Source organism: Rhincodon typus, chromosome 7, assembly GCF_021869965.1.
Source record: "Rhincodon typus isolate 14 chromosome 7, sRhiTyp1.1, whole genome shotgun sequence".
Classification (NCBI taxonomy): domain Eukaryota; kingdom Metazoa; phylum Chordata; class Chondrichthyes; order Orectolobiformes; family Rhincodontidae; genus Rhincodon; species Rhincodon typus.
In genome coordinates, this window is record NC_063338.1 from 13,418,173 (window position 1) to 13,433,648 (window position 15,476).

General features: G+C 41.5%; 1 protein-coding gene across 1 annotated transcript in view; it reads right to left on the reverse strand.

The window, feature by feature from the left end:
* Positions 1-15,476, reverse strand: part of si:ch211-93g23.2 (uncharacterized protein LOC100005086 homolog) — a 45,795-nt gene that overhangs the window by 3,145 nt on the left and 27,174 nt on the right. The window contains exons 4-6 of the mRNA XM_048599449.1: positions 14,938-15,151; positions 11,304-11,404; positions 3,586-3,723 (exon numbers count right to left, since the gene is read on the reverse strand). Coding sequence (XP_048455406.1) covers positions 3,586-3,723; positions 11,304-11,404; positions 14,938-15,151 — 453 coding nt within the window. The remainder of the gene's footprint in view (positions 1-3,585; positions 3,724-11,303; positions 11,405-14,937; positions 15,152-15,476) is intronic.

Consider the following 15,476-nt stretch of genomic DNA (forward strand, 5'->3'; position numbering starts at 1 on the left):
ATGTCATATGAGGATGCTGTGATCTTTATTAACATACTTAAATTGTGTTCCCGCTGTGTAACCAGAAGCTTGACTTAAAATTCATTGTTATTACACAGGTTCTCCAAGGGTCAGGAATGCAGTTAAAGGGGATTGGGAGCTGCTGACTGCACATAGTAAAATGTCTTTTAGTAGTCCCTATGGGTCAGAGGGTGTCAAGGTGCTCACATGGCCTGTTTTCCAATGTCCCAGGGCATTGGTGAGGCCTTTTCTGGACTACTGTGTCCAGTTCTGGTCGCCCTGTTATAGGAAGGCTATTATTAAGCTAGAGAGGCTTCAGAAGAGATTTACCAGGTATGGAAGGCTTGAGTTATAAAGAAAGGCTGGATAGGCTGGGACTTTTTTCACTGGAACATTGGAGGATGAGAGGTGACCTTGATAGGGTTAATGATGTCTTTTCCCTAGGATGGGGGATTTTGAGATAAGGGGGCATATTTTTAAGGTGAGAGGAGAGATTTTAAAAAGGCACGAGGGTCAATTGTTTTTTTTAAACACAGAGGGTGGTTTGCGTGTGGAATGAACTTCCAGGGGATGCAGGCACAGTTACAACATAGATGAGAATATGAATAGAAAAGATTTGGAGGGATATGGGTCAAGGTGCTCCGGTTTCCTCCCACAGTCCAAAGATGTGCAGGCTAGGTGGATTGACCATGCTAAATTGTCCATAGTGTTCAGGGATGAGTAGATTAGATGGGTTATGGGGGATGAGTCTGGGTGGGATGCTGTGAGGGTCGGTGTGGACTTGTTGGGCCAAAGGGCCTGTTTCCACACTGTAGGGATTCTATGAAGAGCAGACAGGTGGGACTAGTTTAGTTTAGGATCATGTTCATGATAGAACTGGTTGGACCAAAGGGTCTATTTCCATGCTTTCCATAACCCTATGACTCCTGAAATGACTACGAAGCAGCTTTGCTCCCTCCTTATTGCAACCTATTCACCTACCTCCTAATCTCAAACTCTTTGCCGTTCCCAATCTAAGCCCCTCTCATCCATTTCAAATTATCTGTATCTGTTCACACATCTCTCCATCAACATCAGCAAAATGAAGGAGCTGGTCATTGACTTCAGGAAACAGAGTGGAGGGCACACTCCTGTCTACATTAACGGTGCTGTGGTGGACATAGTCAAGAGCATCAAGTTCCTGGGAGTGATGCTCACCAACAATCTGTCCTGGTCCACCCATTTCGATGCAATGCTGAAGAAAGCACAACAACATTTCTACTTCCTCAGGAGGCCAAGGAAATTTGGCATGTCCACAAGGACTCTTAGCAATTCTTATAGATGCACCATAGAGAACATTCTATATGGATGCCTCACAGAGTGGTTTGACAACTACTCTTCCCAAGACTGCAAGAAACTACGGAGAGTCATGAACACAGCCCAGTCCATCAAGCAAATCAGCCTACCATCCACTGACTCCATCTACACTTCCTGCTGCCTCAGAAAGCAACCAACCTAATTAAAGACCCCACCCACCCGGTCATAGTGTCTTCCACCCTCTTCAATTGGGAAGATTACATAAAAGTTTGTATATATTTTCAAATGGATTCAAGAACAGCTTCTTCCCTGCTGTTATTAGACTTCTGAAACAACCTCTCAAATTTCAAATCTAATGGTGATCTCGACTTGGCTGCAGAGAAGGTGCACAATAAGATTGCAATCTTCGCTCTGTTCTATTACCCTAATATACATTGCATGGTATAATCTGCCTGTACTGCATGCAAAGCAAAACTCTTCACAGTACTCAGGTACATGTGACAATAAATCAAATCAATGCGTAGTGTGCATCAATCATGGAAAGTCGACACTGAGGTACAATAAGTAATTTGGAAGGCAATTGGAATGTTGTTTTTATTGTAAGGGGGGTGGGCTATCCAAGTAGGAAAGTCTTGATCGAGCTACACAGGGCATTGGTGGGACAGTACCAAGATTACTGTTACCAGTGTCTATATCTGCTCTCTCTTACTTAAGAAGAGGCATACTTGCTTTGGAGGCAGTTCAAGCAAGATTCACTAGGTAATTCCTGAGATGAAGGGCTGTTTTCTGAGAGAAGGTAGAACAAGCTGGGCTGATATTCTTTGGAGTTTTAAAATTGGGAGGTGTTCTTGTTCAAACATAAAATTCTGAGCAAGCTTGACAGAATAGATGCTGAGATGATGTTTCCTCTCACTGGGGAGTATTGAACTAGGGGGCACAGTTTAAAAATAGGGATGTTCTTGTTTAGGATGATGATGAGGGGAATTTCTCAGAGGGTTTTTAGTCTGTTTAATACTTGTCCACCGAGGAGGCTGCGTCATGGAATATATTCAAGGCTGATTGAGACAAATCTCTGATAAATGAGGGCTTTTAAGGGGAGGTGAACAAGCAAATGGAGTGAAGACCACAATCAGATCAGTCATAACCTTACTAAGTATGAGAAGGTTTGAAGGGCTGAATGGCCTACTCCTGCCCCTAAGATCCCATGCGTATTCAGATGATGAGATGTCAGCTAGGGTCAGCCCTGCTGACAACACTGTGACATGAATGTGGCAGAGAATAAGAAACCACCCAGGTAGCAATACCAGGTCCATAGAGAAATTGATATCTTAATGAAGTCATCAGGTTAGAGTTGAACGCACTGGTACTTGCCTGAGAGTTAAAGGATGCAAATTCCAAACAAACTGGATGTTTTTTTAAACTTGCGCTATGTAAAACGAATGGATGACAATTTGCATGACAGAATAAATTGAGCTTTTTAAATCTTTGATGGCTATCACTGCTGAGGTCAGCATTTTCTCATCATTCCTAATGCTTCGGTGGTTTATTAGGCCATCTCAGAGAACAGTTAAGAGTGAACAAGGTCAAGAGGCTATGACTTCAGGAAATGAACATCCCTGTAGAGAGTGTTTCTCCCTGTAACTATCTTCAGTTAATTGACATTTCAGTCTAGGTGAAGGCTTGAGGATTGACTCTTGTTAAAATGCAAGTTATTGCAGCTGATGGAATGAGTACCAGTATAAACATATGACATAAAGTAAAGGAGGAAAGAAAGATTTAGAAGGTGAGAAGATAATTCAGAATTCAACACAGATTGACCCTCAATCTCAAACTCAGTATGGGTGAGTTCAGTTTATGTATAATCATTACAGATTTCCTTTCCAATTTACTTTCAATTCCTGTCAGTAAATAGTCAGTAAATGATGACGAAACAAAATATCTTGAGGAATGACTCCTGAAGCTATTTGTAGACATACCCGAACAGATGGAATGTAGATGTTGCTCCTGTATGTTCGTATACACAGTTATCTATGTTAAAATTTGCCTGGTTATATATTTCATCAAATTCATCTGTCAATCCCCAGAATTGAACTGACTGTAACTTAGATTCGGAAAAAACTGAAGAAACCCATCAAAGTCATTAACATGAATTAGGGTTAACTGAGCGGTTTTTTTAAACCCAGTTACAAAGCAGCCTGAGGGAGTCACTAGAAGCCTTAGATAACTTCACAGTGTTAGGTACAATTAAATATCATCAGAAAGACCAGCTACTTTCATGCAGTTTTGTACCTTTGCTCAGTATTTTCCATGAAGGCCTTAGCATCTTCCATCTTCTCCCTCAGGTAAGTTTGATATAAAACTGAAGAACTCAGATATCCAACGAACCACGAAACAGGTTTCTTCACTGTAATATAAATGTCTTCAGCTCTAAGATAAAGAAAGTGTTGTTAATGTCAGAATAAAATACTAATTAAGGATGTTATCTATTGCGTATCATTGGAGGGTGTTGAGATAAGGATGAGGTTCTCGGTTCAAGTCCCACTCCAGGAATCGATAGCTAATGAAGATCTATTCAAAATGTGGTCAAACAGCGTGAGCATCAACTGGTAAATCCTTCCAACACACAGAAGTAATTAAAGTGGAAGAGGTTCCTGGCCAGCCATCCGGTGGAAGGAACATTAGAGTCTCCACCATTACTATCAATAGCTTCAGACCACAACATGTGAGTAAAAGTGTAAGTTGACATAGAACTCCCTGCACAAGGTGTAGCGCACCTACCAACTCTGGTGTTTTCACTGCTTGCTTATTAAGAGAAGTATTTCATTTAAAAGATATGTCATGGAATGTAAAGAATATTTATGTGTATTAACCCAAGAAACACCTGCACCCTGCATGTGGGGCTAACATTGAGAAAGTGGGAGAAAAGAATTGGAGAAACAGGACAATCAAAGAAAAAGTCATAGGAAAAGAACAGCAAAGCAGAGGTGACCACCTTCCCATGGGCATTGGGCCAAAAACCCTCTTTGGAAATGTGCTATGGAGTCAGGGAAGAGTCTCCAACTTGAGACACGATAAGGAAGGGGTCGGAGGTACTTTCAAACACATTAATCAAGGCCATGGAAAAGTTGTCACTTTTTAATATTGCATCTGCACTGATAATCATTTCAACAGCAATGTACTTCTATGTACTTACTAGGTCTGGACTTGGACAAATTGGTGAAGGCTGTAATTCAGTGAGTGGACTTGTGAAGTTTAGTGGTTTGGGATTATAGAAAGTGGTTTATAAACAAGGTGAATTCTGTGACACACAGACACATGGAGGAAGAATCAAGGGCTCGGACTAGAGGTGCTGGCATTTGCTAACCTAATTTTAACCATGGTGTAAAGACTGTAATATTATTCTCACTTAAACTTTGTAAACTGGAGCTGGGATACTGTCAAGTTGTATGGAAGACAGTTTAATCACTGCCAATAAGATGGATTAATGTCAAATCATTGGCTGTTAAGCTTGATTGAAAATGGAAGCTAACAAGGGTTGACATACCCAATATTGATATCAAATTCTTAGCTTTCAAGATACAGGCAATGTCCAAATGGACTCTTTAAAAGTTGACTTAAAAAAGTAGACAATATACATCAAAAATGGCTGCCAAAAGGTCAGGTGACCTTTTGTGATTTCTAGACAAACCAAGGATTAACATGCTTCTGGTGTGTTCTTAAAATGTAAATGACCATATGTGGAATGCCCTCCCTTGAATCATTCACAATGTGAAACCACTTGTGAATTTATATATCCTCTTCATTGGCTGCTCTTTTCCAAAACTCAAAATCAGTTGTCACATTCTAGATATTGTACCAAGTTCAGCATTTAACAAAGAACTGCAAAGATTCCAGTTTCCTACAAGCCACTGTTTATGTTCCATTGTGTGGCAGTGGCCTTTAATGTGAAACATTTGTGAGAACAACAGAAGTATGAATTAATCTAGTCATGTGATCAAAATGATTTCAGATAATGAACTTTGTTATTCTGAGAAACTACCAGAAATCAGGCAGTCTAGAATGAAAGCCCCCATTTCTCAACCAGAAGAACAGACCCTTGCTTAACAACTTAGTCAACACAGGCTCTATGAGGCAGACTGTCATTTTCACCTGCAGAAATTTGCCTCTACAAAAACTTATCCAGCACCTCATCTGAAAATCCAGAGACCTCCATCTGCTATTCATTCAATGAACCGTGAGAGATATGCAAACTTGCAACTTAAACATTTTACTATGTGATTTGCTTCTTTGGATTCTATTAATTATCCATAGAATCCATTTTGACTTGTCTGTGCGCATCTGTTGTAAGGATCATGTCTTTAAAAAACTGTGAACTGAAATGAGAAAGAACTGTTTTAAAACCAATATTTTGCAAGAGTACTACATGTTTTCAAAAGCAAATAATGTGACATCCATGGCAGGCATTGTAAATATCTGTGAACAAGCAGCAATTGGAGTTTTAGTTGCAGACAATTTGGAACCAAGAGGTTATACAAATGCAGCTTTTGTGACCAGCTATCAATGACAGAACCCCTAATTTGCCTTGCCTTTTAGTGCTCTTTTCATATCTCTTTTCATAGGACAGTCCCACTGTCCTGAGAACAAACTGGTTAATCTCTGCTGCAGTTTCTCTTTGGCAATAATATCCTTATTGAGATAAGGAGACCAAAACTGCACACAATACTCCAGTTGCAATCTATCTAAGCTCCTGTTCAACTGAAGCAAGACTTCAACATTCCCATACTCAAACTGTCTTACGATAAAAGTGAATGTTAACCTTCCTAAGAGTTTGACGCACCTACGTTAGCATCAGTGACTTATTGACAAGGACATCTCAGTTTCCACCCTCTCATCATTTAACAAAATACTCTGCAAGCCTGTTTTTTCCTACCAAAGTGAATAACCTCATATTTTTCCACATTATATTCCATCTGCCATGTTCTTGCCCACTCTCTAAGCTTGTCCAAAACCACCTGAAAACATTTTACATTTTCCTCATAACACACATTCCTGCATAGCTTTGTATTATCCACAAATTTGGAAATATTGCATTTGGTTCCCCTGTTGAAATCTTTGGTATGTATTCTGAAATGCTGGGGTTCAAGTATTGATTCTTGCAGCATCCCAATAGTCAGAGTCTGCCAACATGAGAACGACCCATTTATTCATAATCTGTTTTCTCTGTCCATTAGCCAATCATTAATCCACACAACTACATTACTCCCTATCCTCTACAGTTTAATTTTTCTACTGAACTTTCCGTGGGGACCTTATCAAAAGCTTTCAGAAAATCCAAATAAACACTGACTCCCATTTATTGATTTTGTTAGTAACACCCTCAAAAAACTCCAACAAGTTTGTCAAACACAATTTTATATTCACAACCCTATGCCGACGACGCCCAATCAGATTGCTTTTATCCAAGTGTCCATTCATCAGATCCTTTTTAATAAATTCTATCATTTTCCCTACAACTAATGTAAGGTCGACTGGTCTCTACTTTCCTGCTTCCTTTTTTTCTCTCTTGTTCCTTTCTTAAAAGGTGGGGTGACATTTGCAAACTTCCAATCTTCAAGAATCTTCCTGAATCTATGGAATCTTGAAAGACAATTACAAAGTCTGCACCATCTCCATAGCACATCCTTCAACACTCTGTGACATAGACAGAGCAACATGTTGGTTCAGTGGTTAGCACTGCTGCCTTACAGCATCAAGAACCTGGGTTCAATTCTACCCTCAAGCAACTGTATGTGTGGAGTTTGCACATTCTTGCTGTGTCTGTGTGGGTTTCCTCTGGGTACTCTGGTTTCCTCCCACAGTCCAAAGATGTGCCCACTCTCCTTACGAATGCTAATTTCCCCCAACTCCTCATTCTTCCTAAATCATTTAGATTTCTAATTCTGGGAGATTTCTGGCATCTTCCTCAGTGAACATAGTCATTTAGCGTCTCTTTCATTTCCCTCGTCTCCTGACTCTGCTTTGAACAAACCCACCTTTCCCTTAGCCAAATGTTTCCTTTTTACATGTCAGACAATCTAGTTTAAACCAACACCAACAGCAAACCTCCATGCATGATATCTATCAGGTCATGCCCATACCAGAATAGTCCTGATGCCTCAGAAATCTGATGCCTTCTGTCCTACACCCGTTCTCCAGCCACTTGTTCAATTGACCAATTCTGTTCTTACGCTCACAAGCACGTAGCACTGGAAGTTATCCAGAGATTAGAGCCATTGAGGTGCTGCCTTTTAATTTCTTTTCTAGCTGCCCGAATTCTGCTTTCGGTACTTTGATCTTTTTACAACACATGTCATTGGTACCAATGTGGACAATGCTGATCCACCTCCACTAGAAGGGTGTCCCACAGCTACTCCACAACATCTCTAACCTTGGTGCCAGGGAGGCAATACACCGTCCTCGAATTAAGTTTCATCTACAGAAGCCCCTTATGATCCCTTGACAATGCAATACCCATCCATTCTTGTTCTCCACACCCCCTCCCTACATAACTGTGATGTAATGGGCTTGGTTTTGACTGCAATCGCATGATGAGCCATCGCCTTCACTAGCTTCCAAATTGGGATAGTAATTAGCAAGCATGATGGACTCAGGAGATTCCTGCACTACCTGTCTGGTTTTCTTAGATTGCCACTTGTCAGTCATCCCTTCCCTACCTGTGCATTTCTAAATTCAGTGTGACCACCTTCCTATACATTCTATCCACATTCCCTCCATGTTGTGGGTGCACAAAAGTGACCCCAGATGCTGCTCAAATTTCAAAGCCCAGAGCTCAAGCTTGTGTGCACTGGTGACACTTCTTGCAGATGTGTTTGAGACATGGTATCTCTATGACTTCACTCATACTACCATTCCGTAATTCTGAAAACTATTTGTCACCCTTAAAATATCAACTCACAATGAAAACTTTCTAGTGACAACTTTATTTCCTATTGTTTTATATTATTATTTTGTTTTACTCTGACATGATTTAATTTTACCTCATCTTTGCAGTATTCCTGAAATCCAAGTAACTGCTCTTCTTTTATAAATGACTTTTTTTTTTAAGTTTTAAGGAATTCAGACTTGTTCCCTACATCAGCTTCCCACCAACTAATAAACTTACAGATTTCCTATGACGACACTCTTGGATTTTTTTTCACACTCAGCAACTCTTGGTGTTGTATTCAGAATGAAGCCACTCCCTAGTTACCATGCTCTTTTTAAACTTATCTGTTACTCTTTTGGTGCTGTTTTCAGAATGAAACTATTCCCCCCTCACTGCACTTTTAAACTTGCTGCCTCCCCTCTCCATGCGGTGTTCATAGTGAAACCACTTCCCACTGATCACTGCTGCCTCCCTCTTGGTGCTGTGTTCAGAGTGAATCCTCTCGCTGAGGTTGTGGACATGCTTGCCGAGCCGGTGGGTTTCATTGCAAATGTTTTGTCACTCTGCTAGGTAACATGGTCAGTGCGCCTCTGGTGAAACGTTGGTGTTCTGTCCCGCTTGTTATTTATATGCCTCAGTTTGTTGAAGTGTTTGGTATCACTTCCGGTTCTGTTTCTCAGTGGTTAGTACACAGGGTCTAATTCAATGGGTTTGTTGATGGAGTTCTGGTTAGAATACCAGACCTCCTAGAATTCCCTGGCATGTCTCCATTTGGCTTGTGCAATTATGGACGTGGACGTTTTGTCCCAGTCGAATTTGTGTCTCTTGTTGTCCATGTGTAGTGAGACAAGTGAGAATCAGTCGTGTCTGTTGGTGTTTTTTGGCAAGTCTATATGTTGGTGTGCCTGGTAGTGAGACAATGGTCTTAGCGGGACCTCAAGTTTGTGTACTTTGGGGAATCTGTAGAAGTGGGGTGTGTTGTATCCCTCTGGCTTCATTTTTTGGTAGTTTCATCCACAACCCAAGCTACAAATCTTCTCGAAAACTTTGAATCGTCTTCCTGCTCTCGGACTCTTTTCACACTTTCTACTTCTTCCCTTAGTACTGTGTTCATTGTACACCTGTTATACGTGCAGCTTGTGACAGCAGTGTATGTGACAAGCACACTGCACGTGCGTCAACCAAGTGGCCATGTCTGAAACTCTAAGGGGAGTCCTCAGTCACAGCAAGGGAAACAGCCTTCAGTCAAAGGCTGCTGATATATTAAGTAAAGTCCAGGGACTTGAACACAGTTAGATGGCCACTTGGGTTGTCCAGCGTTGAGGCTCTGCAATCTGGGGAGCAGACCACACTGAGTTCTGCAAAACCAATGCAATGAATATGTCAGTCAGGAGCTCCACAGAGAATAATCAGGGGTTCAGTCACGTATTAGTTGGGATTGTCTGTCCAAGTTGGTCAGTACTGGCAGTTAGCGCAATGGAAGTAAAGGGATGGATATCAGGGGACGTTGCTACAATAGGGATGTTGGGGAAATAAAGTGTGGGGATTGAAGACATCATGCTAGGGTAGAGAGGGGTTAATAACTGTGAAGGAGGGGGCAACTCGACAGGTAAGGTGGGGAGATGGTCGTACATTGGAGGACATAGGTGCAGGGGTGAGGGTCATGAAAAGGTCACAATCACAGTGACCTTAATGGGGGTGGGGGCGCAGGGGTAGACAGGGGAGTACAACTGTTGGTGTGACAAAGCTGTAGGGCTGGAGTTGAGGGGGTCATATTGGAAGATGAAGCTGTAATTGAAAGTAGCGAGTGAGAATGCGTGAAAGCTCAGTTTTGATGGAATTGACAGGGAGTGCCAGAAAGGAAGGAATGTGGGTGAGAAGGGGTTGGAGGTGTTGGCGGTAGCTGTGGGAAAGGGAGAGCAGAGATGGGTAGCCCCTGGATTATCAGACTGAGGTTGCATCTCACAGCACCAAGCATGATCTTGCATTGCCTTCGATCCTCATGCAAATTGTAAATGCACCCCAGAAATACAGAATAAATACAATCCTACCTGGAGTGGGTTGAGGATTGTGAGATCCCACACAGGTCCCCAGGGGATCTTTGGAAGGAGCTAGTTGTGCAAAGTTTGAGCATAACTATCACCTTGACAATGATGGGAATAGACTGACCACCCATTTCTTCATCTCTCAGGTCCTGCTCCAGCAGTTGATATATTCCTGTGACAATATCCCGGGACATCCTCAGTCCGTGGTAATACTGTGCCTCACTCATCTGAAGGAAATGGCACTGAGGACCGTGGATTCTCAGGACAATACCTCCCACACATCCTGAGGGTATCTTTAGCTGGGACCTCTTCATGTGCCTCCAGCTCCTGATGCCTCAACAATTATCTGCCAACCACTTATGTTTGTAAGGAATCAGCCTCCAAATCTATCCAGTTGTGTACCATCTCAGAGCTGGAACACTGTCTACCTTATTCCAATATTCCAACACTGGCAGAACTGACTGCTTTCAATGTGAATCAGATAAACACCTAAAGGTTAAATGAGGAAGTGCCAGACCACGGGAAACAGCAATGGAGTGGGATTGATTGATTTGCAGTTGCAGGAGTTAGCACAGACATGATGGGCTGAATGGCATCCTTCTGAGTTGTAATCCATCTATGCTGGTTCTGGTGATTGGTACCAGGGGTATGATTCATTGTTAATGTGAAATAGAGTAATTACTGATCTATACAGGATCCAGTGCAGAAAACAAGAAAAATAAAAACATAGAAAATAAGAGTAGGGCATTCAGCCCTTCAAGCCTGCTATTCCATTCAATATGATCATGCCTCATCATCTAACTCAGTAATCTGTTCTCACTTTCTCCCCATATCGTTTGATTCCTTTAGCTCCAAGGATTATATCCAGCTCCTTGTTGAAAACATTCAATGTTTTGACCTCAACTGCTTTCTGTGGCACAGAATTCCATAGGCTCACCATTCTCTGGGTGAAGAAATCTCTCATCATCTCAGCAAACATATGATTCCATTTTTAATGGTTCCTGAAGATTGGTATTAACAGTGTGTTATACTTTTACCTCTCTTTGTCAGGGAAAGTGATAGCATCAAACACATCACTGTATTCATTCCAGACCCTTTTTGTTGCTATGGTCTCATAGAGTTTGAGTTCAATGAACAGCTGCAAATAGAACATACAATGGAAAGAATTATAACATTGGATGAAAGGTCTAAATTTAACTGTACATTCAAACATGCTCAGATTCAATTCTTATCTGAAAGAATTCCCTCATTGAAAACCAGGATGTAGCTGCTGCAACGTCAGCTTCCATTGGACTGCACTGTCATCATTGCAAAACTAGACATACCCATGGCCTACGCAGCATCATGATGCTCATTATGTGTGTTTGTCTTTGCTGGATTCAGGGCACGAATCTTCCCCTATCTCATGAAATGACATTTGTTTTTTCAAAAAATTTGAGATGATTGAGAGACAGGCAGAAAACTGAATGGGGCAGCAGCTGGTGATTAGACACACATTTAAGCTTATTAAGCTCTTGACTTTTATGAATTAACTATTGTTTACACAGATACTTTTGTTAACAAATGGCATGGAGGAATGTGGAGGGAAACCCTGTCTCTATGCAGGCTGCTCTCCAGGTAAAGGAAATCAGCCCTGTTTGGAAAGAAAGGTGATCCTCCTTGAAAGGTCAAGGCTAAAGGTTACAGCTTGTGGCTTACAGAAAAAAAAAGGCTGGATTTTCCAAGGATTTGGGGACCTTGAGGACAAATTAGTGAGAAGGTTTGTCATTTCAAATTGATGACAGAGTGAAGGTACCCCTTTAATATCTGTCAGTTTATTACGGAGGCCAAGCTGCAGACACTAAATTGAATTGTGAGCTGGAGAAGTCCTTGGGGAAGTTACAAGGGAGATAATTTTTCTGTTCTTCAGTAAACCTTGGTGTAACGTGACTTTCTGTGGGGGCATCATATACCTTGCACTGCGGCATATCAAATATTGGGAGCTGTGTTACCATCTCTGCAAGCAGGTAACATGCAAATTCTTACATGGCCATACAGTCCGTATGCATGATTGGTGGATATCAACAGAGTGCATAAACTGTGACACCAAGACGTCGGGGATACACGCATGACATCAAATCAATCAATGTCCATTTATCCTTGACATCCAATGTGAGTAACAAGTTGGACTCTATTCATGATAGAGATTTAAACTTGCAATTATTTCCTGTGCATAAGAAAGTCCCTGCCTCTTGTAGATACTCAGGCAGGTGAGCAAAAGCACGTTTAAGGAGCATCTTAATGGAGGAGAGAGAGACAAAATGAAGCAGAGAGGTCTAAAGAGGGAATTCCAGGCTTAAGACTTGACAGCTGAAGGTTTGACGAATCAGTGAGAATTGGGAATGCTCCCAGAGAGCAGGGATCTCAGGGACGTGTAGAGTTAGAGGAGATTACAGAGAATAGAGAGGGGCGAGATCATGGAGGGAGTTGGACATGAGTAGAGATGTGGACTGGACATAGTGACAGGGTTCCTTGAAAATGTGCCATTTGGCATTGGATCCATTTATCTTAATTAGCATTTTGTACCAAGGCTGACGCTGACCACAGTACAGCCTCAGTAGAATTTGATTCTCCTTGGTCAGGAAATATCATTTTGAGGGTTAAGAATGAACTGTGTGCCTGATTTCACCCATACAAGCAGCAGAAAACTCCATCATTGTCCCTTGTTACTTTTTGAGAATTGCATAAATCTTCTAAAGCAACAATATCATGTCTGACAGTGTCCCTCAAGCTTGCATCCTCTTGGGGAAATGAATCCAATGGAGGAATCACTGCTATTTATCCTATGTCTTAATCCAGATTGGTCAAGATCACCTGGTTTAGTTAGTTATTAAATTGTCCCCCAGTTATACCATATCAGAAACTCACTGATGGGAATTCTTCTAACTAATTCTTAATTGTACAATTGTGACAAATGTGCCTTTAAGAGCGATTTGTTCTGTCTTCTTGAAGAGGGGTGTTGGCATAGAGTAATACTGCACGAAAACAGACCCTTTGGTCCAACTAATCCATGCTGAACTTAATCCCAAAGTAAACTAATCCCACTTGCCTGCTCCTGGCCCATAGCCCTCCAAACGTTTCCTAGTCATGTATCCATTACAATTGTCTTTTAAACGTTGTAATTGTACCCACATCCAGCGCTTCCTCAGGAAGTTCATTCCCCATGTGAACCACCCTCTGTGTAAAATGTTTTGTTGAATTTACCTGTGTGTTTATGGAATGTTGCTATATTGGAACAGTTGATGAGCAGTAGTTAAATAATATGTTATTTTTATTAAGTCTTTTAAGAGTTAAAGTTATGCCAATTCTTCTCATTTTGTTTGTATTTTAACTGACGAATCAAATCACATCTGGAAAACAGCACCTTATACTTGCCCTTAAATAAGATAAAGGTTAGTGTCTGGCTATCTCCTTGATATGTTTTGAGAGGTTTTGGTTTGGTCCATAACACTGCACAGTGACAAGACTAACAATAATCTCCAATTAGAAATCTCTTTATTTTCATTTGCACATTGGATTTTAACAATAGTCACTTTCAGCTAGAAGATGGATTTTAAATTAACAACTGTACCTTAAGCATCTGACATTGTCTTTGCATCAAAAGCACCCAGGAGGATAGTACAGGACCTTTCAAAAAGAAGCTTGGTTGAACTTGGCATGGCTCAATCAAACTTGTCCATTACCATTCCCAGTCTGCCAAAGCGTGGCGTCTGACTACCTCATCAAGTGCAACTTGCAGTTGAGTTATCCGGAGTCAATCTTCAGTCATCAACCAGAGACTGATTCCCCTTCCAGCTGCTCATGGCGACCATGTGGATTAATTACCCTCAGTATCTCCTACAACTCAATCCATTCCCCCGTGTTCCTCCCTTCTGACCCACATCCTCCCCTCTTCTTCCCTGTATTTGATGTGGATCCAGAGTCATGTGGCTGAGGAAGATCCCAAGCTTATCCCTCAAGGCAGAGTGGCTGAAGGTGCCTCTAGCCCCTAAACATCAACCATAGTTCAGCCACAATCTCATCGAATACCACAGCCACATCGATTGACTGAATGGACTATATCTGCTCCTACGTCTTATGGACTTATACACCCACCATTTGAGAGAGTATAGTCCCTCATCTCAGACCCCTTTGAAAGGAAAGGCTGCTAAAGTGTTCTTGCAAAGTCAAGGGAATGTAACCAGGAAGTATTCACTCGTTTTTCACTCCCCCCTCTGAATCCCAGATTATACAAAGCACCTTATGCTGCGCTCTATGGGTGGGAGAAACAGTAAATATTTTATGAGTCAGGACAAAGGACAGGGACCTCAGGGAATCCAAAAACTGGGACCGTTGAGAAATTTGGAAATAAGCTGTCAGGATAATGGGACATTGTGTGAAAAACTGGGACTGACTGAGGAATTTCTCTCAAAGATGAGCTTGTGACTCCCTCTTAGTGGTCTGGTCAATATTTCTTCCTGAAGCTGCACCAAAAGAGACTATTTGCTCAATACCACAGTGTTATTTGTGGGAGCTTGCTGTGTACAAATTGGCTACCATATTACAATGGTGACTACAATTCTTTGGCTTTGGTGCTTTGGGATGTGAAGGTTGCTATATGAAGGCAAGTCTTTTTTTCCCCCGAATACTTACGTCTTGGATAACCTGGGCCAGGGTTTCAGAACAGTCATCAAAATTCAGTATACAGGGAACTGTATAGCAATACAGACCCAGGCAGCCTTTGGGTTTTAAAACCCTGTCAACTTCCTTCATGAACTTCTCCAAGTCAAACCACTGTGCTGCTGCTCCCACGGTTATCAGGTCAACAGAACCATCCTTGAAATCCAGCTCCTCTGCCTGGCCCTGTCTGTGAAGTGAATCAAGAAACACAGGAATATAACAGCTTCAATCTCACTGTAGATGTTTAATGATATTCCAGGTACATCTTGCTTCTCAGGAGTTAATTCATCTGTGATAAAGGCAAACAGATGATAGGAAGTTCTGACAGTCCAAACCCATGTAGAATTATCTGTACAGAATTTAATGGCACAGACAGAAGCTGTTCAGCCCATTGTGACTGTGCTGACTCTAAAAATGCCCTCCAAGTAGTCTCACTTCTGTGCTCCCAATAATTTTGGACTTTTTCCTCCCATAGCAAATATTAACTCACTTAAAATAAAAAAAGGGACTAA